Genomic DNA, 23,534 nt, shown 5'->3' with positions numbered 1-23,534 from the left:
ACTGTTGTCACGGTTGTCCCCCAACTCTTTCTGAAAAGGAGCCCTCGCCACCTCACTATGTCATTTTGCTGCTGCCTAGTATCAGGGGAATTAATGTTTGGCGTAGTGTCCCAACTGGGCTAACAGTCTAAGCAGTCAGTCACCTTTAGCCTGGAGGCCCTGTACCCAGAGGCTGTGCACACAGGATGTCATCTGCACTCTTGGTCTCTTGGCCCTTGTGGTGGGGTTTGGAGCCCACATAGATAAGTAGTCCCATGCCCTTCAGCCCAGGGTGAAGTAGACACTGGGGGTCTGTCTGTTCTGCCCTCTGGAGATGGAGAGCAAACCCTGCAGTCACTTAGTTCTGAGCTTTAGTTGTAGGGTCAGTGCAAGCCCAGGAGTGAGCCAGCCCTGCTTTCTCAGCACAGAGACAGAACAGATCTGCAGTCAATTAGCCCTGGTTTGTCAGCGTAGAAACAGGGCACAGCCAGTAGTCAATTAGCTCTGGCTTCTGGGTTCAGAGGCAGAGCACATCCCCGTGTCAATTAGCCCTAGTCTCTTGGTTCAGAGGCAGAGCACGTGCTGTAGTCAGTGAGCTCTGGGCACTAATTGCAAAGGCAGAGTAAGCCGCAGTGTTCATGTATCCTCACTGCCATAGGTGCTGACTCCATGGGTGCTCTGGGGCTGGAGCACCCCTGAGGACAAATTAATGGGTGCAGAGCACCCGCCAGTGCCATGCTCCCGGCTATGACACATGCCTTTCACACACCAGCGACTCTGTGTTTACGAACTCCTCCCCCCCTCAGGGCTTCCCAAACAGTGAACAGTGGATTTTCAGCATTCAAGCTTGGGGAAGAGGTGGGGTAGGGATGGAGCAGGGCTGGGAAGTGACAGGGCGAGTGTTGGGAGAAGGGGTGGAGATGGGATGGGAGCAGAGGGGGTGCAGTCAAGCACGCCCCGGCAAGAAGAGAAGTTGGCGCGTGTGCTAGCGCTGGTGGACGACTGACCAACACAGGGCACTGGACCCGGTGAGTGGAAGCTGCTAGCCTGGAGGTGGGGTGGCAGGTGAAGTCCAGGCCCATGCTACTTCACCTCTAGCAGGCTGACTGTGCCTCAGGTAGGGCTGCAGATTAAGGTTGACTGTCCCTGGACCACTTCCTCCCCTTCCCTTGGGGTGAACCTGGATTAACAGAGTGTCATCTGCCTGCTTTGGGTAGGTGGCCCTGGGCCGTCTGCATTCAGGAGCAAGCAGGATCCGTCTACCTCCCTCAGTGTCTCAACCCCAGCTGAGTGGGAGGCCCCACCCTTATGCTCCTGGCAGGAGAGGTGGGGCAATTCTGGCTCTGTCCACTGGGGCAGGGAGAATGGTTCCTCCCTTTCTGGGTCAGAAGGAACCCACTCTGCCTCGGTACACAGAGGCTCTGTAAGTGGATCCCAAAGTTCATTTCTGCTGGCTCTCGGATGGATGATGAGTCCCTCCCTGTGAGCATCGAGACACACACTTCGCTGGGGCAAAGGCAGCAAGTGTCCAGTGCCTGTTGCAGGAATGTTTCAGTCTCTGAGCTGTGCCAAGAGGTAGCAACAACACACTGACTTTTTTGTTGAAATATTACAGCCTTTACACGGCAGCCAGTTCCCAGCTTTGGGGGAGGACTCCTTCAACTGCTGTTCGACTGATGCAGCTGACATTCCTCACTCCTCCCATCCAGAGGGGTTACTGCTTGCTGGCCACCTATGGCGGGATCCATGCTAGCATGGGTTTTTTGAGATGTCATCACTGTGGATGCCACAGCCTGACCCCCAGCCCCTTCTTTTTGGAGTCTGACTAGTAGGAGCTTTGAATTGTGAGGGAACTGAGAGAGACTTGCATTTGTGCAGCCCTTAGGTCCTTGTATGGGTGCATAAGAATGCACAGAGTGCAGGTGCAGCCCTGATGGACGCAGCTGGTCAGAAAACTCACTGTCCCGTGCATGAGTACTAGGGCCACCTACACTGGGATCTGCACTGACTACAATATCTTGAAGAACCACAGTTCTGTAGTATAATGAGCCATTCCTTATCAACCAGTTCGCCACACATAACATCAAGGGAGGGCATATAAATTCATACTCCAGACTTCAGATATGACAATTTCCTGCAGACACACTGGTCACACTTCATGTTAAGGGTGCATTTATAAATATGTTTTTGAATCGGAATGCCTACTATTTGGTTGCATAATATAGCATGATTAAGAAAACCCTCCCATTACTGCAAACACCATGATCTCTTTGGGACTGTAGTTGAGAAGTTTAATGTGCAAATAGGAAGTAGGTTTCATTCATAGTCTTTCTTCTGGTAATAAACATACTGCAGTTCTTTAAACGCAAACCAACTTGTTTGCTGTGACATTTTGTGAGACCTCACCATAGGAACCGATTTTTGTATTAATATTTTAAAACAAAGTGGCTGCATCTGCACTTGCATTCCTCTTTTGAAAGAGGCATTCAAATGAGGGAAATAAAAATGCAAATGAGCTGCATATTTACATATCTGGCACCTCATTTGCATATTATTTCAAAAGAAGAAGAGCAGCGTAGATGCAGCTCTTTTGAAAGTAAACCCCATCTTCAGAAGAACCTATCTTCCCATAAAAAAAAGAGAAGAAGGGTTCTTTCGAAGATGCGGTTTATTTTCAAAAAAGCCACATCTACACTGCTTTTCTTCGTTTGAAAGAAGCTCTTTTGAAAGGATAACATGCAAATGAGGTGCCAGATATATAAATATGCACCTACTTTGCATTTTTGATTTCCCTCATCTGCATGCCTCTTTCAAAAGAGGAATGCAAGTGTAAACGTAGCCAGTGGCTGAGTCTACACAGTGCTCCGCCCAGCGCCACTGCTGTTTGAGGCATAAGGGACTGGTGACAGAGGGGTTTAGCCAGCAGAGGCAAGTTCACACAGCCTGTGCAGTGCTAGTACCTCCCTCCGCTGACGCCAGACTCTCGCAGGGCTATGGTAATGAGCTTTGGGAGTACGCAAATGACACACTATTTGCAAGCCCGAGAAGCTCATTTTGCATAGCTCTGCTGGCAGCGGCGCTGGGCAGAGCACCCTGTAGACATAGCCGGTAGGTAAGTGTACATCTGGAATGCACAGTATGCACCCAGATTCTTCAAACACACGAGCCGCAATATTGACCTTGGAGACACTACTCACATGTGTTTGTAGGACTGAAGCCTGTGTCACAGTGTAGCGTTCTCTTTAATACCTCCCAGAGTAGAGTCTTGTTGCTCCTAGATGCCGTAGTAATACATACAATAAAGAAGAAGAATAAATAACTTGTCTGATGATCTAAAAAAGGGAAATAGGGATGGAATCCTCATTTTCTTAATTTAAAGAGCCTTTCTTTATAGATAAGTGATTGAGAGGTACATAAGGCATTGAGTATGTTGCTTTATCTAATTTTAGTACATGTATTGATTACATATGTTTTCTCGGTATGAATATCTTTACATTTTACATTTTATGTGCAGGTTTTTAGAAACCCGTTTTTTTGTTCATAATCACAATTTATTTGTTAGGTGATATTTATCCATGATGTCTCTTCCACCTACCGAGTGCCAATCTTGTTGGAAGAACAAGGCATTATTAAATATTTTAAGCAGAGATTAAACTTGCCTATTGATGACCAACCAAGTGATCTTCTTTTCAAATGGAAGAAAATGGCAGACAGGTATGGTAGGTCCCATTATGTGTTTTTTAAAGTTTTTAAATCATGAGTGTAAGATTCTAGTCCTCCGTTGCAATAATGTCATATACTTCCACGGTCATCAATGTAGCAACACTGACATACGCCAGCATTCTGTGTTTAAAAATACATATGCTTTATAAAAAATGGGATATTTTGTGACTTTATTTTTTGAAAAGACACAATTAGTAGCATACATATTATGGGCATAATAATAAGAAACCTTGCTTTTGTCAGATATGAAAGGTTGTTGAAGATGTGCTCCATAGCCCTGGTTGGCAAGTATACAAAACTAAGTGACTGCTACGCATCTGTTTTCAAGGCCTTGGAACATTCAGCTTTGGCAATTAATCACAAACTGAATTTAATGGTGAGTATCCATCTCTTTCAGTTTTAGGAATGCTTCAATGTGTAATGGCTAGCTTAATCACCTAGACATATAGTGTATCTTAATTAAGAGTTATGTGTACAAGCTACACAAAATGACTGGGTCTGTTTTTCTAAGGATTATGAGAGATTTTATTTTTATTCTATTTTATGATCTGGTATCTGAAAAGTGTACTGCATTAATGGCCCCTAATTGAATTTACTTTATGAACAAAGGGTATTGCGTGCTGTCATCACATACCTTACTTCACATGTTCTTACTTCATGTGCATGTCACTTTAGTAGTACTGTTAGGAAAAAAAAACTACATGGATGGAAACAAGCAGAATCTGGCAATTCTGGGGCCTGGATAATGGTAAACAAAATGCCTGAGAAGCCACACTCAGAACTAGGGTGACCATATCCTGGGGAGCCAGGAAGGAGGCGGCAACTGCTGGCATTCCCCAGGAGCCCTGGGGAAGCCACAGCTGCCAGCCTCCCTGGGAGCCCTGGGGATGCGGCAGCTGCCCAAGCTCGCCCTGCTTTCCCGAAGCTGGGGGTAGGGGGGCAGATACGGGACAATGAGTCAGTTTAAAAAAAAAAAAAAGTCAGGATGCCTTTTTGGTGTCCCAAATGTGGGACTGTCCTGCCCAGTACTGGATGGATGGTCACGCTACATAGAGCCCAGGTGGGGTGCAGGTTGTCTATCACTGATCTGGGGGTGACAGTGAATCACAAACTGAATATGAGCCTACAATATGATGTAGCTGCTAAAAAGGCTGATTCTGACAGGAATATTATAAGTAAGATAAGGAGGTCATTTTGCTGCTGTCTTGGTGAGGTCTCAGCTGGAGTAATACATCCATTTCTTGGCTTCATACTTCGTACTTCATCCCTATGGTAAACCTCTTATTCTTTGCCCCCCTCTTCAAACGGCTGAAAAGAAAAATTATGTTCTAGCCAGTGGATGCAAGTATATGTATTCCGCCTCCTCCTGGGTTCCTCTTTATTTTGGTGCCCAACAAAAGGGTCGGACGGGTGCTGTGGCCAAACAGAAGGATGCAAAGAAATTTGACCTTTTAGAGAGGACAGTTTATTTGATAGGTGGCATACAGCTGTGTATCTCATACGTGCAAACCCTACTGGGGGGATAGGAATACAATGTATGGGACTCCTTGTCCAAGTTCAAAGATTCTGTGCTTCACTCAAGGCAGGTATTCTGTATCCTCTTAGAGGAGGAGAAGACTTTTCCTAGAGCCTGACTCCAGGGAGTGCTGGATGTAGGACAATGGCTTCTGCAGTGTCCCTGTGGCAACATTGTTGGCTTCAGTCCTCTGGGTTACCTCACAAAGTCTAACAGTTTATCCCAGACCTCTCTTTCACAAGCTCTTCAATGGCCTTGGAGCAGAGAGACATGATGCTTCATGGCCTGTTGGACTCCAGGGACACCCTCAGGTCTCTGGGCTTCTGTGCTCCATCAATATCGAGAAGGCACTTCAGACCTAGCTTCTCAGCTCTGCCTCTGACATAAGACCCCACGAGAGAAAGGACGGAGGTTGCAAATATCATCTACAACTGTCATCTGTCTCCGTCTTGCTGCTGGGATCTCATAGGTATGCTGGTGGGCCCACGTAGGCCTTTTGAAGGTGCGTTCACAGTTACTATACCAGTTCCCATTCAGAGTCCACTTCCCCTTTGTTTTTGGATTGAGTATCCTGCTTCCGTCTCACACGGTCCAGGATCATGTTCAGCCACTGGGTGCTAACTGCATTGGTTGACGGTCAGATCTTTCAGTTTTCATTCACTGCTCTCTCTCATCACAACACACACTCCACCATTGGAAATCGTTGTCAGAGGATGTTGTGAAGGCCAAGTCTATCACAGGATTCAGAAAATAGCTGGATAAATTCACAGAGGATAGGTCCATCAATGGCAATTAGGCAGGATGTTCAGGGACAGTGTCCCTCGCCTCTGTAATTATCAGAAGCTGGGCAAGGGTGACCGGGGGATGGATTATGTGATGATTCTGTTCAGTTTCTCTGAAGCACCTGGTATTGACCTCTGGCAGAAGACAGGATATTGGGCAGGAGGGGCCTTTAGTATGGGATAGTATGGCTGTCCTCATGTTCTTAATCTTCATGTTAAAGAACAGATCAAGCTACTTGAATCTCTCACAATTAGGCACAGCCCTTCATCCCCAGAACTTCGTCTATTTTTTCTCCTCACGACATGCAGGACACCACTCTGAAGTAGTGATAATGACCTACTTGTTCATCAGTAGCTGTTAGAGCACTAGACAAACAAGCTCAGTGTCATCCCCATTTTACAGTTAGGGAGAGTGAGGCACAGAGAGGTGAAGTCTTCCTAGGTCACTCGGCAGATACATAACAGAGCCAGGAATGAAACCTGTATCTTCTGCACTCTAGTCCAGTGCTTTGTTGACTTGGCCATGCTGACACATTTCCCTTCCTGGCAGCTCATGCTGGCTGCCACGTATTTGGGCACGTAAAAGTAAGGATTATGATGAAGTCTCTTTAAAGAAAACGTAATCCTCAGAATTATCAGAAACAAGAAAACCCATTTTTAACTTGTGCCCAGCAAAGCAAGATACAGGCCTTCTACTGCCCATCCAAGGTTTCTTTTAGTATTCTGGGCCAGACTGACACTGGTATCAGATTAACTCAGGAAAAAGCTATTGTTTCAGAAGTAATCAAAATAATTTGGGAATAAATTAATAATATTGTTACTTACACGTAGAGAGGAATGTTACATGTGTTTTGTTTGAATCTAAAAACAATTGTAAAAGAAATCTTTGTAGAATATGATAAAAAATTCAATCCTGCTCTTGTTAAGGAGGGATGTCAGAATTCTCACTGACTTCAGTGGGAACAGGATTGTACCCTTGTATTCGTGTACTTTCTGTATCCTCACATCCCCCGACCAGCACTGCACATCAGGTTGTGTAATGATAGCGGTGACAGCCAGTGATAGTGGAGGATTTTTTTGGCGCATCCTTTCTTGCCACAGGCTCTTGATATCATCCTGCTGTTTCTGCCAGTTTCAGTTTGCCTCAGGCAGACCAGGTCAAGCAGCAGCAAGCTTTCTTTGTGCGCTTCATCCTGCTTTTTTTCCTTAAGCCTTTTGAAAAGAATTCCCTCCCTCCCCTCAAGCAGACCCAAATTATCCTTATTGCAAGCCTTCTTTACAGTTAATCAGAGGGGGATGAGAGACAGACAACAAAAACGGTTAAACTCATCTATATATGGAGACATTAAAGAGACTGGAGCTGTTAAGTGTTTTAGAAAAGAGACCTATTTTTCACATAATGCAGAATTAACCCTTGAACCCTCACTGCTGCAAGATACCTATTCAGCGAAGAACTTAGCGGGATTCAAGAAAGACTTGTATCAGAGTCTACATCCACAAAACCAATGAGAGGTCCTCTGGCACCTTACATACTAACTGATTTTTTGGAGCACAAGCTTTCATGGACGAAGATCCATCTGACAAAGGAGATCTTTGCCCATGAAAGCTTACTCTCCAATAAATATGTTAGTCTATAAGATGCCACAAGAAAGAGTTGAACATTTCATCGACTCATATGTTAATCTTCTTTCACAAGTGAGGAAACTGAGGCACGGAACTGGGGCCTGGACCTAGTGTCAGTGTAAGAGCCAGGAACAGAGTGCTGCTATGCCTTTATTTTCTTATTTTATTCTGTGGTTCACAATCCCTATAGTGGAGACTCCAATGATTTTGTCTTGTCTGACCACGGTTGCCTTAAGATACATTCCCTATAACCAGCTCTTCTAATTAATTCAGGAGAGGCTGACCAAGAAGCCTTAGTGCAAGACAGTGTTCTGACAGACACCTTAGAGATAAGAAATTTTGTATCTGAGGTGGACTGCACAGCTTGCTCTTCTTTGGCTCCAAAGTTTTGCTGGAACACATTGCAAGATTTCTTTAACCTTGGCCTGAACAGAGATGTTAACTTATCTTATTCGTTACAAGGGCAATTTCCCCACCTTTGATATTCACAGGAATGAGAGACATGCTGCTTAATTTGCTTCATTAACTGGTCCTAAAAGTGACAGGTATCCCTTTTTTTCCTTTTCCTCCCCTCCCTGCCCCGAGCCCCTTCCTGCTCTATAAATACTGGATTCTGTTATTTCCAGTCCAACCCAGATGAAGAAGTGGGTTTTACCTGTGAAATCACGTGACCTAATAAATTTGTTAGTTTCTAAGGCACCATAGGACTAGTTATCATTATTTAAGTATCGTTGTTGTCATGCCAGGCACACCTTTGCTTCCCAAGTTGTTTTTTTTTCCCCACTGGAAGGTTCTTCAGATTCTTTGGCCATGTCTACATGGAGCTGTACTCTGGGCAGCTCCATGCTAATGAGCAGTCTCACAACTGCACATGGCTGCTTATTAGCATAATCATGCGGCTGAAGGGATAAGGGACTGGCAGCAGAGGGGGTTGAGCAGGCAGAGGCATGTGCACTTGGCCTCTTCACTGCCAGCAGCTCCCTCTATCAAGAGTGAAATCTTGCACAGCTATGCTAATAAGCCATGTGATTATGCTAAGGAGCAGCCATTTGTAATTGTGAGACTGCTCCTTAGCGTGGAGCTGCCTGGATTACAGCTCTGTGTGGACATTCCCTTTGTGTGCACTTGCTGTTTATAGTAACAGAGAGGAAGCCATGCTAGTCTATACACTATCAAAACAAAGAGCAGTCAAGTAGCACTTTAAAGACTAGCAAAATAGTTTATTAGGTGAGCTTTCGTGGGACAGACCTTCAGACAGTCTGAAGAAGTGGGTCTGTCCCACGAAAGCTCACCTAATAAACTATTTTGCTAGTCTTTAAAGTGCTACTTGACTGCTTTTTGTTTTGCTGTTTATATTGTCCCTTCTGCCAAATGGCACTGAAAATTGTGGGCAAATAATGTAAGAGCCTGTTACGAACTATAAAAGCACTGTGTCTGCTCAGTGATAGGCAAAATGTGAGGCTTGAGTGAGTGTCTCAACTGGGAGAGAAATTATTTATGCAGAGATTTGAATCTTTGCAATGAGAGGAATCCTGCCTTGTAATTAGTTCCTATTTTGATGGCTGAAGTGGTGTTCCAACTCTTGTACTGACTCCGTTCCTAGGGATGGATGAAGCCCAGGGCCCCAGTCCTTGCAAATGCGTGCTTAATGTTACAAGCATAAGGAGGCTTACAGAGGTTCAATGGAGCTACTTGTATGTATACGTTTAAGCATGCACGTAGGTGGTTGCACAATGTAGATTAGGATCTGTGACAAAGAGTTCCCAGAGCAAACTCCACTTTCACAGCTCTTGCGAAACACTTGTGTTCCAGCCTTTTTGCCAGCAGCTCATGTCTAATCCTGTGTTCTGAAGCCGTCCTTTGATATAACATTGTGGTGCCTAATTCATAATGCATCATTTGCACATTTGAATGATGAAATCGTTAATGTTCAGATAACTATAAACGTGCTGATGCTGTATATTTGGCAATGGAAGCAGAATTCATTTCAAATGTACAATTAGCTGGTGTTTTGTCAGCAACGTAAAACAATAAAGCATAAGATTTGTTCATAAGAATGGTGTGTAGCTATATTTGTTGTTGCATCTTTCAGAACTTAAGAAAATATTGGATAGAAAGTAATTCTCACACCTTAAATCTCCCAGTTAAACAAACCTATAATTCACCACTGGTACTTTTTTTTTTTATGGAAAAAGAGAAAATGTCTTTCAGAGTGGATGGTTTTTATTTTAGATTAAAGAAAATGGCAAAGCACAAACAAACATCATAGACCAGATTCCCATTTGGTGCAAATTGGTGTATTATTAATTATTATTTGTATAAATTGAATTTGGGACTACATGGTGTTAGGCCCTGTATATGCATACAGTACTTGACAATTCTTTCCATAATTAACTTAAAATAGAGAGAGATGGAACAATTTAACCCCATTTTTCACAGAGAGGGAATTAATACACTGATTAGTTGACTTATCTAAGGTCACAGAAAAAGTCTTCTGTAGAGCCAGGAACTGAACCAAGATCTTTTGAGTCCTAGTCATTCCTCGGCATTCCTCAACTGTTGCACTAGCCTCCTTTTCACTCCTGATTTCATTGGAGCCACGCTCATTTACATCAGCTGAGGAACCAGTCTAGAATCTCCAAAAGAAAACATTGTATTTGTGACTCAGTCTGGAATAGTTACCATCTTGAACTAATTCAGGAAGAGGAAAGTACATAACAGAGAGACTTCCAAGTGGAAGGTTGCGCACGTCATAACAACAGATTAAATCTTTATAGTGGAGATGCTGGTGATGGAAGTCTTTCATTTGATGTTTGTTGTTACTCCTTAAAGCCAGTGGATGCAGCAGCACCCCTAGTTCCAGCACCCCTGCAGACGTCCTTGCAGGATTGGATCTTCAGCTCGTATTTTTCATGTGCAAGTTGATTGTGAGAATCATTGAAAAAGCCTGCCTGCTTGTTTTATGCTATCAATGTTTGTTGTACAGTATAACATTATATTGCTTTTTCCGTGGAATGAAATAACATTTTGACCATATGTTTTTCGTTCCTAGTATATAGATTCAGTAGAGCTTGAGCATTCCACCGAAGTTGAGAACCCAGTGAAATACCACCAGGCATGGCAAAAATTATGCAAAGCAGAGTAAGCAATGTCAAATATTCTGTATACTAAGTAGACGAGCTTAATGATTTGTTACTTTGTTTAATGTAAAAATTGTACTAACTGATCTTTCCAGTCTATTATATAATTGCAATATGCAATAACATCTTATCTTTCTTCTCAACTCAGTACTTTGTAATGTAAAAACCATGATGGAAAATATTTTTGATTTTATGTAAAAATAACAAACTAATTAACGTGCATCTCAAATGGCAAAACATTTATTACTAAAATGATTTACAGCCATTCACAATATCAGGTAGACTTGCTTAGGAATTTGGTTTGGTTGCTGACAGGAAGAAAAGGCTTCATGATGGTTTGTGACCAGAATGAATTATACTAAAGGAGCTAGCAAGAAAAAAGTATATTGGGCCAGAACTTCAGTCCTTCCTCTGGCCTCCGTGGGTGGGATTTTCAAATGTGCCTGAGTGCTTAGGTACCTTAGAAGAGTTGGGCATTTTCAAAAATTCTGTCTTTTCTGATGTGACTGAAATATTAGTAGTTTATTTTTGTCATCAAATAGCTAAGGTCTGGCCTACACTAGGCGATTAGGTTGAAATAATTTAATTTAAGTTAATTTTCTAAGCAATGAATCCACATCACAGTGTCCATTCTGCTGACTTTAAAGGCTCCTAAGGTTGATTTTGGTACTCTTGCTTTTCACAAGGAGTAATGTCAAATTTGGCCTTGCATTGTCAACTTTTGGGTAGTGCAGACAGAGTATTGTGAAATTCCACATCCTTGGCCTCCTGGAGGTGTCCCACAGTGCCCCAATGTGACCTTTCTAGCTACCACTGTCAGCCGCGCTTCTCTCCAGGTGTGCAGAAAATTGCCCAGAAAGGTGTCAGTTTCATTTCCTGCTTGGCCAGCATGGCAAGTGTAGCAGGCAGCACACTTCAGCAGCACATCTGCCCATGAATTCCCAGGGTCACAGATAATTTCCAGAATACAGCATGCAGGAGATCCAGGACCTTATTGCTGTGTGAGGGAATGAGGCTGTCAGAGCTATGAAGCAGATGCGCCAGGATCTCAAAGGGCATGGTGGAAAAAGGATACACCAGGGATGCCAAGAAATGCCAGGTGAAAATAAAGGAGCTCAGGCAGGCGTACAAGAAGACAAAGGAAGCAAATTAACAGTGAGTTATTGCTGCAAACATGCTGCTTCTATGAGCAGCTGCCTGGGATTCTAAGGGGCTCCCAACCACTGTCCCCAAAGAGTCATTCATATCGCCCAAGAAGATTCCTCAGGCAGCCTCTGGTGACAGCAGGGAAGACATGGAGCGTGAGACAGAGGAGGGTGACAATGGTCAGCAGGTGAACAGAGCAGTTGATCTCACTGACAACCAGGAACGTTTTTTAACTGTGGATCTCATCACCCTCCTCCCAGGACGTTTCACAGCTGGACCCTGCTGGCAGAGAGGACATCTCTAGTGAGTTCTCATTTTTCGTCGTGCTACAAGTGGGCTAAGGCAATTGGGTGATCTGTGGTAGGCACTGTACCTACACAGCCCAGGCCTCCTGGGAACAGCATGTTAACATGTCTGGGGATGGAGGGCCAATCCTTACTGCACATCTCCATAAAACTGTCAGACAAGTAGTCTTTAATTCTCCTAATGAGATTTCTGGAGAGGTCTGCCTTACTCCGACCTCCATGATAGGACGCCTTTCCATGCCAAGCCAGCCCACATTCAGTCAGCGTCCATTCCTTATCATTGTGTGTTAGTCTATGAAGGCTAATATCTCACATTGTAACCTAGAGGCAGCAGGGGAGGGCTTATTAAGCTGTGATAACACAAGCTGCTCTACTATGCATGGATGACCACCTCACTTCCCTTCTCCAGGTTGGTGGGAGAAGGGAAGCTTTCATTGTTCTAGACAAGGGGTGATCCTGACTGCCACAGCCCTGAAAGTCACCATGTCCCCTTCCCCTTGCAATGTGCACAGTTGCAGAAGCTGCTTTTGCAATCACAGGCTTGAAGGATGCCCCAATCTCTGCCTAACCTTGACAGGAAGCAAACCAAGTCAAGCCATTCCCTTAAGATCTCTGCATAGTACTTGGTGCCCAGAGGATGCTTAAAGCAAACATTTGTCCTTGTTCATAACATATCCCTATAATTTGCCAGAGAAGCTCTTTCATGAAATTGCTTTGTGTGTTGTAAATCTTATCTACGGTAAATGTATCTCCTGAATGTCTGTTGTTCACTTATGTTTTGTCACAGTGTGTGTAACGGGTGCGTTGGCCACTGCTCCCCACCCTCTAGCTGTTAGACTGGCACAGATCAGAAGGAGAAAATAAACGTGGGAAGATATGCTCTTGGAGCACATGCATGCTGCCTGCACAGATAGGGCACAGTTCAGGGCATCTAACAGAACCACACAGGAGGAGAGGAGGGCGGATTGGGAGGACAGAAGAGTGCTCAAGAGAACATGAGGTCCAGATCCAGGAGGAGATGTTGAAGCTGATGGTGCAGGATGCAGGTCTCCTGAGGTGTCTGGTACAGGAGCACAGAGCCTCACTGTAGCCCACGATGAACCACATGCTCTCCTCACTATGTTCCTTAACCTCTCCCATTTATTGCACCAGAATGCAGTGGGGCAGGGGAAGGGAGTCAAGGGTGGCCATCCTTCCGCTCCCAGGAATGCTGCAGAGCAGAAGGCTGACATTCTCTCGCCTGTGATGGCAAAACATCTCTTGCCCTTGCTTACTCATCTCCAAAGCCCCTGCCATGACTCTGTTTGCTGTGTGCTTCAGTTTGTCCCCAAATAAAAATGATTAAACTCTCAAAAACAGTGTCTTTATTGTTTGTGTTGCAGGGGGAGTGGAGCTTTACAGGGTTTACAGGCCAGCACACATCAGACTGGGATCACCTCCTTAACAACAGCAGACATGACTGTCATGTCCACTGTCTGGTCATTCATAAAGCTGTTGTTCAAAGCCTGACTGATTAGCAGTGGCTTCCTCTGGGCTCTCCTTATTCCCCTGGTGTCTGGATGTTCATAATTAGTGGCCAGGTGAGCTGCTATGAAATTTTCCCCCTTATTCCCACAGACATTATGGAGCACACAGCAGTTTGCCACTGCAAGGGGAATGTTGCTTTCACTGAGGTCTAACTGAGTCAAGAGGCTCCTGGACCTGGCTTTTAAAAAGCCAAATGCACATTCTACCACCATTCTGCATTTGCTTGGCTTGTAGTTGAACTGCTACTTACTGCACTCCAGGCTGCCTGTGCCTGGCTTTATGAGCCAGGGCAGCAAGGAGTTAAGCTGGATTTCCTAGGATCACTATTGGTATCTTCACATCTCCAATGGTGATTTTCTGGTCTGAGAAGAAAATTCTATTTTGCAGCTTTCTGAACAGACCAGAGTTCTTAAAGATGCTCACATCATGCACCTTCCCCACTATCCAATGTTGATGTCAGTGAAACCACCCTTGTGATCCACCAACACCTACAACACCATGGAGACCTAACCACTGTGCTTTACGTACTCTGGCAATGTGTTCTCTTGCTAAGATAGTGACATGTGACTACTAAAATTTCATAAAATTTTTGTAAGCATCAGTCCATGTTGCCTAGTTATTAACCTGTGAGTAGCCTCATTGAAATCAGTAAAAGTTTTGTGAGGGATATTATTGGAACCAGCAGTTCACCCTATATAATTAAAGGGAACATTTTATGTCATCCACTACAATAAGACATCTATTTACTTTTGCTCTGTAGCTTTGTAAGGGCATCAGGAATGCCACCCAGTAGGTTAGGATCCAGAAGTGGAGAATTCTGTAACTTATTAAATGTATAGGAATTTAATTAGAATGAATGTAAATACTTGTTTTTGAATTTGGCTAGAACACTATTGTGGATGTTTGAAAACTTTAAATAAGTCCAGTGTTGATGAGGTGTATTCTTCATCAAAGATCATCCAAAACTGGCACCTTTGATTGTGCAAAATTCAGCACTCCGTAGCACTATGTTTGTTGAATTTTAAGCTGAGAAGTCTGTCCTTTAGCTGACACAGGGAGACTTTCTTTTTCGATCCTTATTCTGCACCCCAATCATTCTGTGTATGGATTTTATTACAGTGGCATTTTGGTGCCAGGTGGATTTGGATTTAGGGGAACAGAAGGCAAACTCCAAGCAATCTCTTGGGCAAGAAAAAAGAAAAAACCTTTTCTTGGTAAGATATTTCAACTAAGGAAATATTAACTGATGTTGATATGTAAAGTGTTTATTTATAAAACTAAAGTAATTGTTAAAATAGGGTCTAAAATCTACACAACAGAGTTTTGTGCAGGGCACATTGATTTAAATCATTGATTAAAATCAAGTTACCCAAAAATTTAAGACCATCTGTGCTTAGAGAGCATCTGATTTTGGAGTGAACCCTATTGAACTCACTGGCATTTGTTGTTTGAGCAAACAAGTATAGAATGGAGTTCCTTGGAAAAGCTGAGTTATACTGATGTAAAATAGGAAATAGACTTTTGGCATGATCAATATGGTCGGTGGCCATGATATCACAAAATAAGGGGCATGTATTATGTTGTATAAGGCAAGAAAATGACAGCGAACTGGCAACTCTAGATTTCTCTTACTGCAGCCTTCTGTATGGTGTACGAGTGATAGATTCTAAACCTAGTTAATTAATTAAACAAGCCATACCTAAGCAACATTTTTTCTAGTAACATCCAACACAGTAAACGGCTTGGGAATTTACTTGTCAAATCGCACCTATGCTAAAAGGCATAGAGAGAGTCTTGAAGAATGATGTACTGCAAAGTGAATTATTTAACTTATTAACCAGTTGATCCACTTAATTCTTCAGCCGTATCTATACCTTTCATCTGTATCATATTCTGCCAATAAGCTGTTTTCCTCATGATGTTTCATTATTGAAACTAGGGCTATATTCATACAACATGGTAGTCGATTTTAAGGCACTTGGCTCGATTTTACAATGTCACTGTCTTCACTGTAAATACCATTAGGTCTATTTTGGGGAGCGCTAAGGTGTATATTATAGGACCATTGAAAGCAACTGGACGTAGTGTCAAATGTGGATTAAGGCTATTGTGGAAATGCCATGTCTTTAAATCGACTTTATTAGCCTCCAGAGGTGTCCTGTGTGTATCCCACAATGCCCCATGGTTGTCCGCTCTGGCTGCTTTCATTTCCGCTGCTCTCCAGGTGCTCAGGAATTAAATAACAAGAAGACTGCAAATTTAAATTCTGCACCAAAAGCCCGTGGTGGCTAGGTTGTGGGGTCATGCTTGTATGAGAGGCTGAGTAACTTCCTTCTTTACTATCTACCCATTTAAAATAGCCCCAACACAGAGTGATGACATCTTCCTTGCACTGGATATAGCAGAAGAGGCCGAGGCTTATTTTATTTTATTTTTTTTCCCCCAGCCCCTGCCCCACTGCACCACGTGGTGGCTAGGCTGTGGGGGTTGTGTTTGTATGAGAGGCCGAGAAACTTCTTTTCTGCAGTTCACATTTGTACAAGGGCATCCTCCCCCACCCCGCCATGGGCATCATGCATGCATTCGGAGTCTTTCCTGCACCCAGCCACATCACGCAGCCAGCCCCTGTCTGAATAAAAGCACGTGCCTGTGGTGTGGTGCAGACCATGCTGCCAGACAGCCCCATGTCCTGGCTAGCATGTAGTTGAGGGCTCCAGAGGTGGAAAAAATTTTGGGGGGCTTGCTGTCAGTGGGGGGAGGTCTCCCCCTGCAGCAAAGATTTTCAGGGGCCTTGCTGTCACTGCAGGGAGGTCTCCCTCCACCACAAAGATTTTGGGGGATTGTTCTCTCCAGGGTGGGGGGAAGGGACCATTTCAACAGGCCCTTCAACTAGTAACCCCCACCCCATGACATCCCTAAGAGAATGGGGAGGCAGCTCCCATTGACTGACTGACTGTGGAGGCTGGCTCCCCCACCTGAGAAACACACTGTAGGGAGCTTTTCAACTGGCCCTTCAACTGATAACCCCCCACACAACAACATCCCTTATAGAATGTGTGTGGGGGCCTGGATATGGCAGTCCCATGCCTGGAGGACAAGTTGGCTTATCAGCTAGACACCATATCATTCTTCCCAGGTAACGGTGCTTTCAAGGGGGAGAAAAGTGGCTGGAAGGCCAGTTGAGATGACACAGACAGCTGGGTGATCCCAGGGAAGTATGACAGTCCCCTACCTGGTGTACTACACCTTCTGAAGCCAAGCTATTTGGTTTTCCTTCACCTGGGATTCCCTACTTCTACTTATTTCAAGCTGAAAAAATGGCTGTTTGCTTTCCATGAGAGGGGAATGAGAGCAGTGCAATGTGGGATGATATCACATACCCAGAACGACTTGCGGCTATTGTTTTCCCATACTGCACCGGTGAAAATACCCTGGATGCTATGGGGCTGAGGGAACTGTGGAATAGCTTCCTACAATTTACTGCTGTTAGCAGTCGACGTTTGGCCATTTAGTGTGGCAGCAATAAGTTGATTTTGTGGGGAAGTGAGGATAGTCAAATTCAAATTTATAGAACTCTGTGTGATAAATCAATTTTAATGCTATCAAATTTACATCATATTGTAGACATAGTCTAGGCCCTGCTTCATCTTCTTGCATAGCTTACACTTGACACGTTTTCCTTTTTCACCCAGGGAATGAATTTCTCCAGAATATTCCCAGACTGTTTCTCTTAGGTCCAGAAGCCATTGCAATATTTCTGTGGCAAAAGGGTGGGGGAATATAGGAAGCTCTGTATGCGCTGCATGATTTCTTCCCTTTTTCTTTACAGTCCACTCCACTGTTCCCTTCTATGCTGCATCTGTCCTTTTCTATATGTTGTCTCTCTAAGACAAGTCTTAACTAACTCTGCTGCCCTTGGCCAAGATCTGCCATCAGATATGCACATACCAAAAACAATCCAGCATATGTCTTTATTTGCATGTTTACCTTTTAGTCTTCTGAGAAACAGAAGTTCAAAGCCCTGAACTTTTAAGAAGGAAGAGCTAGTTGTTAGGCTGGACAGATTGGAGCCATTAATTCATCTTATGAGTGTGTAAGTGTAGCATGTTTGTTATTTTAAATGAGAAATTTAGTATTTATTGATGATTTTTAAAAAGACATAAAAAAGATTTAAATAAAAAGGATTTTTTTTTTTTTAAATATTATTGATTTTTAGCCACCCTGGTTGCCTGGGCTTCATTAAATTTAAGTGGTCTGTAACTTGAATCAACATTCAAGTTATACATTAAAGGTGCTGACTTTATTAATTGATGTTTGTTTTGCAGTATCACCCAGGAGCCCTAATCATGTATTCGTTGTGAGAGGTGCTATATGAACACAGAACAAAAAGACAGGCACTGCCTCAAAGACCTTAAACTCACTTTAGTTAATTCATAGATTTCACATGTGATTTAGTGTCATTATTTTGAAGAATAACAAATTAGAAATATTATAATTTTAGCTCCACGTATCAGAAGAAAATATCCCTTTAAACGTGCGTTTTGTCTGGTTGTGTGTATTGCTTTTAATTACTTTTAATTGCACATTTATATTATAGTAGTGTCCAGTTAGGATTTCAGCCATCTGCTGTGCAGACATAAGAAAATGTGGTCATTGCCTTGACATGCTTACAATCTAAGCTGCACGGTGATTTCTTTGGCTAGATACTTAGTGATGGGCCCAGGCAAAATCTTGGACCTGAACCTACCCCAACTATCAGCTACACCCTATCCCTAGTAGTCACATAACATTTAACATTTTTTTTAAAACAAGTATTTAGTAGGACTCTAAGGACATTATTAGCCTGAATATTGTAGAGCAGAAGTGAGGAACCTATGGCTTACAGGTCAGATCCAGGCTGGGAGCACTGCAGGGGGAGGGGTAGTGGGAGTGGCGGATGGCGCGGAGACATGTATGTACCCAGGGAGCTGCGCCAGGAAAGAGCCCCACCTGTTGCCCTCAAGCACCTCCTTTCCACCCATTTACCAGTATGCTTCTGCACCCTCTGACCCCCTACCACAGATCTCTTCTGCACCCTCCTTCCTGCCCAGACCCCCCACCCTGCTCATGTACCCCCACTCACATCCAGACCCACCATCGCCAGTCCACTCCTGCTTCTGCCATCTGTCCAGACCACCCCCACACCTTGTACCCTCAACCTGCTTCAGCACCCTCCCCTCTTCCAGACTCCCCGCCCTCAGCCTGTTCCAGCATCCTCCCTCCCACCCAGTCCCCCCACCCTCAGCAAGCATCTGCAGTCCGCCTTCCGCCCAGACTCCAGTCACCCAATTTGCTCCTACCCCTACTGTCTGTCGAGACCACTCACCACCACACTGGGCCGTCAGCCTGTTCCTGCACCGTCCCTCCCACCCTGTCTCTCCACCTTCTGCCTGTTCCTGCACCTTTCCTCCCAGCTAGACCCCACACCTCCATCCTGATCTCTGTCAGTCCCCTCCTATACACTGAACCCCGAACCCCTCATTTTTGTTCCCTCCCCAGCCACCTAGAAGATTTGATCTGGCCTGTGGGAAGCCCTGAGCCTTGGTTTACATTTTTCTTTGGGTCAGCGGCCCCCAACCCAAAAATAGTTCCCCGCTCCTTTTCCAGAGCGACTGTCAGATTTCATCTGCACTTTTTTAGTCAGCCAGTCATTAGGATTGCCAGAATGGGAATTGTTCATGGGTTTGTAAAAACAAACTGGTTATCCAGAAATCAAACCTGTGGGTAATCGGAAAGCTGAATTGAAGCTACTTTGTGAATTCTTTTGCATGAAATTTCTCTTCTCTTCTCTTCTCTTCTCTTCTCTTCTTTGTAGGAGTTTGCTTGGGGATGCAGCTGGTTGTGGTGGAGTTTGCCAGAAACTGCTTAAACTGGAAAGGTGAGTTCAGGATTCCAATATGGATTTGCTTCACTTAGGAAAAAGCTTGTTCTTTATATTATTAGCGCTATGTGTTTAGCAGTGCTTGGGGGGTGGGGGAGACAAAGGGGGAAGTTGCCCTGGGACCCAGTGTTTCACAGGGGCCTGAGCTGTGGCTGCCACTGCTGCTACTTTGGCAGTGGCAGAGCTCTGGGCCCCTTTGAAGTTTTGTGGCTATGCTGCTCTACCACTGCGCGTGGCTCAGAAGGAGGGTGGGGGGCCCAGTACCACCATCCTGGTGGCACTAAGGCCTGAGTGCCCAAGGCCCCACCCATTCTCCCCTTGGCCCTGCTCCTTCCAGGGGTGGGGAACGAGGTTTCCCTCCCATCTTGCCCTGGAGCCCATTTAGCCCACTCGTGTTTAGATCAATGCGAATAAATTCTAAGACCTAGATTGTAAGATGGACTGTGTGCTTGTGTAAGGGAGTAAGAACTCCCTTTCTGCCCCTGGGCAGCTACTAAGGTCATGGTTTCAGGAGCAGAGGAGTAAACTGGGCAGCTCACCTGCATACTCTCTCCCTTGAGCAGGTGATTGGGCAGTGGTGCGTAATGGGAAGAGCATTGGCTCCATCCCGTTACTTACTGGGCAAAGTGGCCAGATAAGTGCTGGGTGGATAATAGTTTAGTGCTAGTTTAGGTTAGCAGTAAATTGTTACTTTCAGGAACAAGTAGATAGCAGGGGAGGCAGTGTGACTCTGCTGAGTCTCTACAAGTGTGTCTATACTTCAAGATGGGGATGTAATTCCCACCTTGTGAAGACATACCGAAGCTAGCTCTGATCTAACTGGCACACAAAAAATAGAGCGTAGTTGCAGTGGTATGAGCAGGAAGAAGAGCTAGCCATACTGAGTACATAGCTGTCTCATATATGAAGCATTTGCTTGGGGCAGTTACCCTACCCCACTACTCAGAGCTAGCATCATTATGTTCCATTGAGTCCTCATCTCAACCTGTAGACTTTCTCTGTGGCATTGTGCTTGCAGAGGCTGCTCCAGGGGATGTTACACTTTATTCATGCTCCTTTCCAAGACTGTACCTCAGGATGCAATATAGCCTGACAAGCTAACAAAAGATAGACCACAAAGTGGGTCGCAACCCATGTTCCCTCTAATTTTTGCCATCCGTGTGCGGAGTAAATGAATCTCTGTTGAGTGGCTGCCCAAGTGCTCAGCTCACAGGGAACACTGATCATGACTCTGTTTTAAGGGGGTTGCATTAGATTTTCTGGGGCCTAGGACCCAAGCGCCATCATCTGGGGTCAAAGCCTAAGGGCCTTAGTCTTGGGCGGTGGGACTGGGGTTATAGGCCCCTCACCTGGGATTGAAACTCTCAGTTTTGGCTCTGCCACCCGGGGCATCTGGGCTTAGGTGGGCTGAGGCTCAGCCCCTCCTGGGGTTGTGTTCAGGTTGAAACTCTCTAGTCCAGCAATGTCTCATCCAGCAACATCCATAATCCAGCATGATTTTAGTTAGCCAGATGACCACTTATTATGGGGGTGGCCAAGTTTCCCATGGTCCCATAAAGTTTGTTTACAGCCGCGAGTCCTGGCTCTCTTGTTCTGTGCTGCTATTTTGCTGTAATTTACCCCTAACTGTCTTCTAGCAGCCCACTAAGCATTGGAAATGTTGGTAATGCTGCTACACAATATTGACCTCCCATGGTATGGTAAAATCTCTTGTTTGGCACCAGTCAGGTCCCGAGGGTGCTGGGCTAGAGAGGTTCAACTTGTAGTAATTTTTGTTGTCAGAAGAGGGTCATGGGGCAGTGAAGTTTGAGAGCCCTGCATCTAGGATGACGCAAGTGTACGATGGTTATTCTGAATTTTTTATGTTCCAGATGCAAATTCTACAGAGTTTGACCCAAACACAAAATACGCTGTTGTAAGTACTGATTTGTCTCTTCTGTGTGTTTTACAACCCCTTATTTGCCTTGGCTAGATGAAAGGCTGTGTATCTTCTTCATGGGCTGTGACCTGAAGAGAGATCTGCTATCCATGTTCGGCATATTTATTGTTTAAATAGCAACTCATCACTATAATGAAGATATAAGAATAATGAAGATATAATGCTGATTTTTATATCAGAGTAATTTTGATAGCCACAGATTGATAAAACTACAGGATAAGGATTATAATATGTTATTGTAAAGTGAAACTAACAAGAAGTTATGTGGTAGGAGAGATCTCTTATCAAAACACAAACTTTTGCAATAAAATTGCAGGAAAAATAAAGAAAAGTACTGGTAAAACTTTATATGTGATAGTTTTTGGGGTTTTTTTCCAAATTTGTTCTAGTGTCACAGAGAAAAAGTCCTTATTTAGGACTGTTTTCTGTGCTGTGTGTTTGATGGGACTGTCCTAAAGAAGAAGAAAATTGATCGAGGATTTAAAAGTAAGACCATATGATTGCTGAACAATGCCAATAGGCAAGGGCTCTTGGGGGCAGGTGTAGAACCCTAAATTTCTTGTGTCTTTTTTTTTTAATATAATAGTATTGCCAATCTCTGTTCAAAAATCATGAGCTGAATGTGGTAAGCCAAGTTTGCAATTTCTAGCACAGGAGATTTATTTTTAGAAAATAATAATAAAGTTGAGGTTCTTTTTATTTGGCTTCTGAGATTTGAACTTTTAAAGGTTTGTTTTCCAGCTTTTCTCAGCAACTAAGAAGGCTAGAAGCTTTCTCAAGGAGTTACAGCTCAGAAAAGCAGCAAAATATCACAAGAATTACAATAAAATCAGAACTGACATCACAATTAATTAAATGTGTCCTCTCAACTATAATGGCCTAAGCGATATTGCTTTAATAGACTGCACAGAAACTGTTTTGGTCAAAGATTTTTAGCACTGTGAAGATTTTTGAGACTTTTGCTTTTAAAGTTGAAGAGGAAAGTGTTATGACTTGACTTGCTTGAAGAGTAACTAATGCATAATTAGGCAAGGGAGTTTCCTACTCTGTTGTTGATCTATAGCCGTTCAATTATTATTCATCTATTTCATCTTGTTCCATTATTCAGTGTGGTTACAAGAACATTATTTGGCACTGATCCTACTGACACACCCAGGAGTACATTTGTGCACATAAGTACTCCTGCTGAGTTCCATGGGTAATCGGGGGGAGGGGGGGGCGCTACACTGGCTAAGCTAGTCTGTAAGTGTTGCAGTATTGGAACCATAATATACAGTTGATATATTAGCGCTGAGAAGCCACTCGATAATTTCTGCAAACAGAGTAATTCTGTTAAATTCTGTGTGATTACTTGCACGTATAAAGTTCCTCATGTACATAAGTATTTACCAGGTTCGGCCGATGGCTCGTGGCCAGAATTGAAATAAAAACAAGCCGTATGAAAATGCTTTATATTTAGCCAAAAATAAACTGCTCAAAATAGTATTTGTTTTCGCCAAGAAACATTAGTTACTTAAGTGTAATCTATTTTAGATAGTGTATTTTACTTCGCAATATTTAATTTAGTCTCTCAACATCCCTTTGAGGTACTAAAAGTGTTCTTATCCCTGTTATAGAGATGGGAATCTGAGGTACAGAGAGGTCAAGTGACTTGCCCAAGGTCACAGAGGGCATATGTGGTAGCATAGAGATTTGAACCCAGTTTTCGCAGTACCTAAGCTAGTTCTCAAACCAGATGCTTATCCTTCTTATGGACTTGGCGTGTTTTTTAATTTCATTTCTCTGTGTTTCATTACTTTCTTCTCAATAAGATAAGTAATAGTGCCAATAGCAATTACTAAGATGCTAGAATTTTCTGATGCAGGCCACATGCTGAAAGGATTAAAAGAGAATCTAAAAAAATTGCAAATGTTTTAATGTGCAAAAGTAACTTT

General features: G+C 43.8%; 1 protein-coding gene across 5 annotated transcripts in view; it reads left to right on the top strand.

Annotated features, from left to right (window-relative positions):
• CTPS2 (CTP synthase 2) overlaps positions 1-23,534 on the top strand; it is a 167,188-nt gene that overhangs the window by 34,750 nt on the left and 108,904 nt on the right. For all 5 annotated transcript variants that reach the window (XM_074993581.1, XM_074993565.1, XM_074993555.1 and 2 more), the window contains exons 8-13: positions 3,542-3,693; positions 3,946-4,078; positions 10,676-10,764; positions 14,861-14,955; positions 19,596-19,658; positions 21,533-21,576. In XM_074993581.1, the coding sequence (XP_074849682.1) occupies positions 3,542-3,693; positions 3,946-4,078; positions 10,676-10,764; positions 14,861-14,955; positions 19,596-19,658; positions 21,533-21,576 (576 nt within the window). The remainder of the gene's footprint in view (positions 1-3,541; positions 3,694-3,945; positions 4,079-10,675; positions 10,765-14,860; positions 14,956-19,595; positions 19,659-21,532; positions 21,577-23,534) is intronic.

The sequence above is a fragment of the Carettochelys insculpta genome, chromosome 1 (assembly GCF_033958435.1).
Source record: "Carettochelys insculpta isolate YL-2023 chromosome 1, ASM3395843v1, whole genome shotgun sequence".
NCBI lineage: Eukaryota > Metazoa > Chordata > Testudines > Carettochelyidae > Carettochelys > Carettochelys insculpta.
Note: the sequence above shows the minus strand (reverse complement) of the source record. Positions and strands in the feature narration are given on the sequence as shown.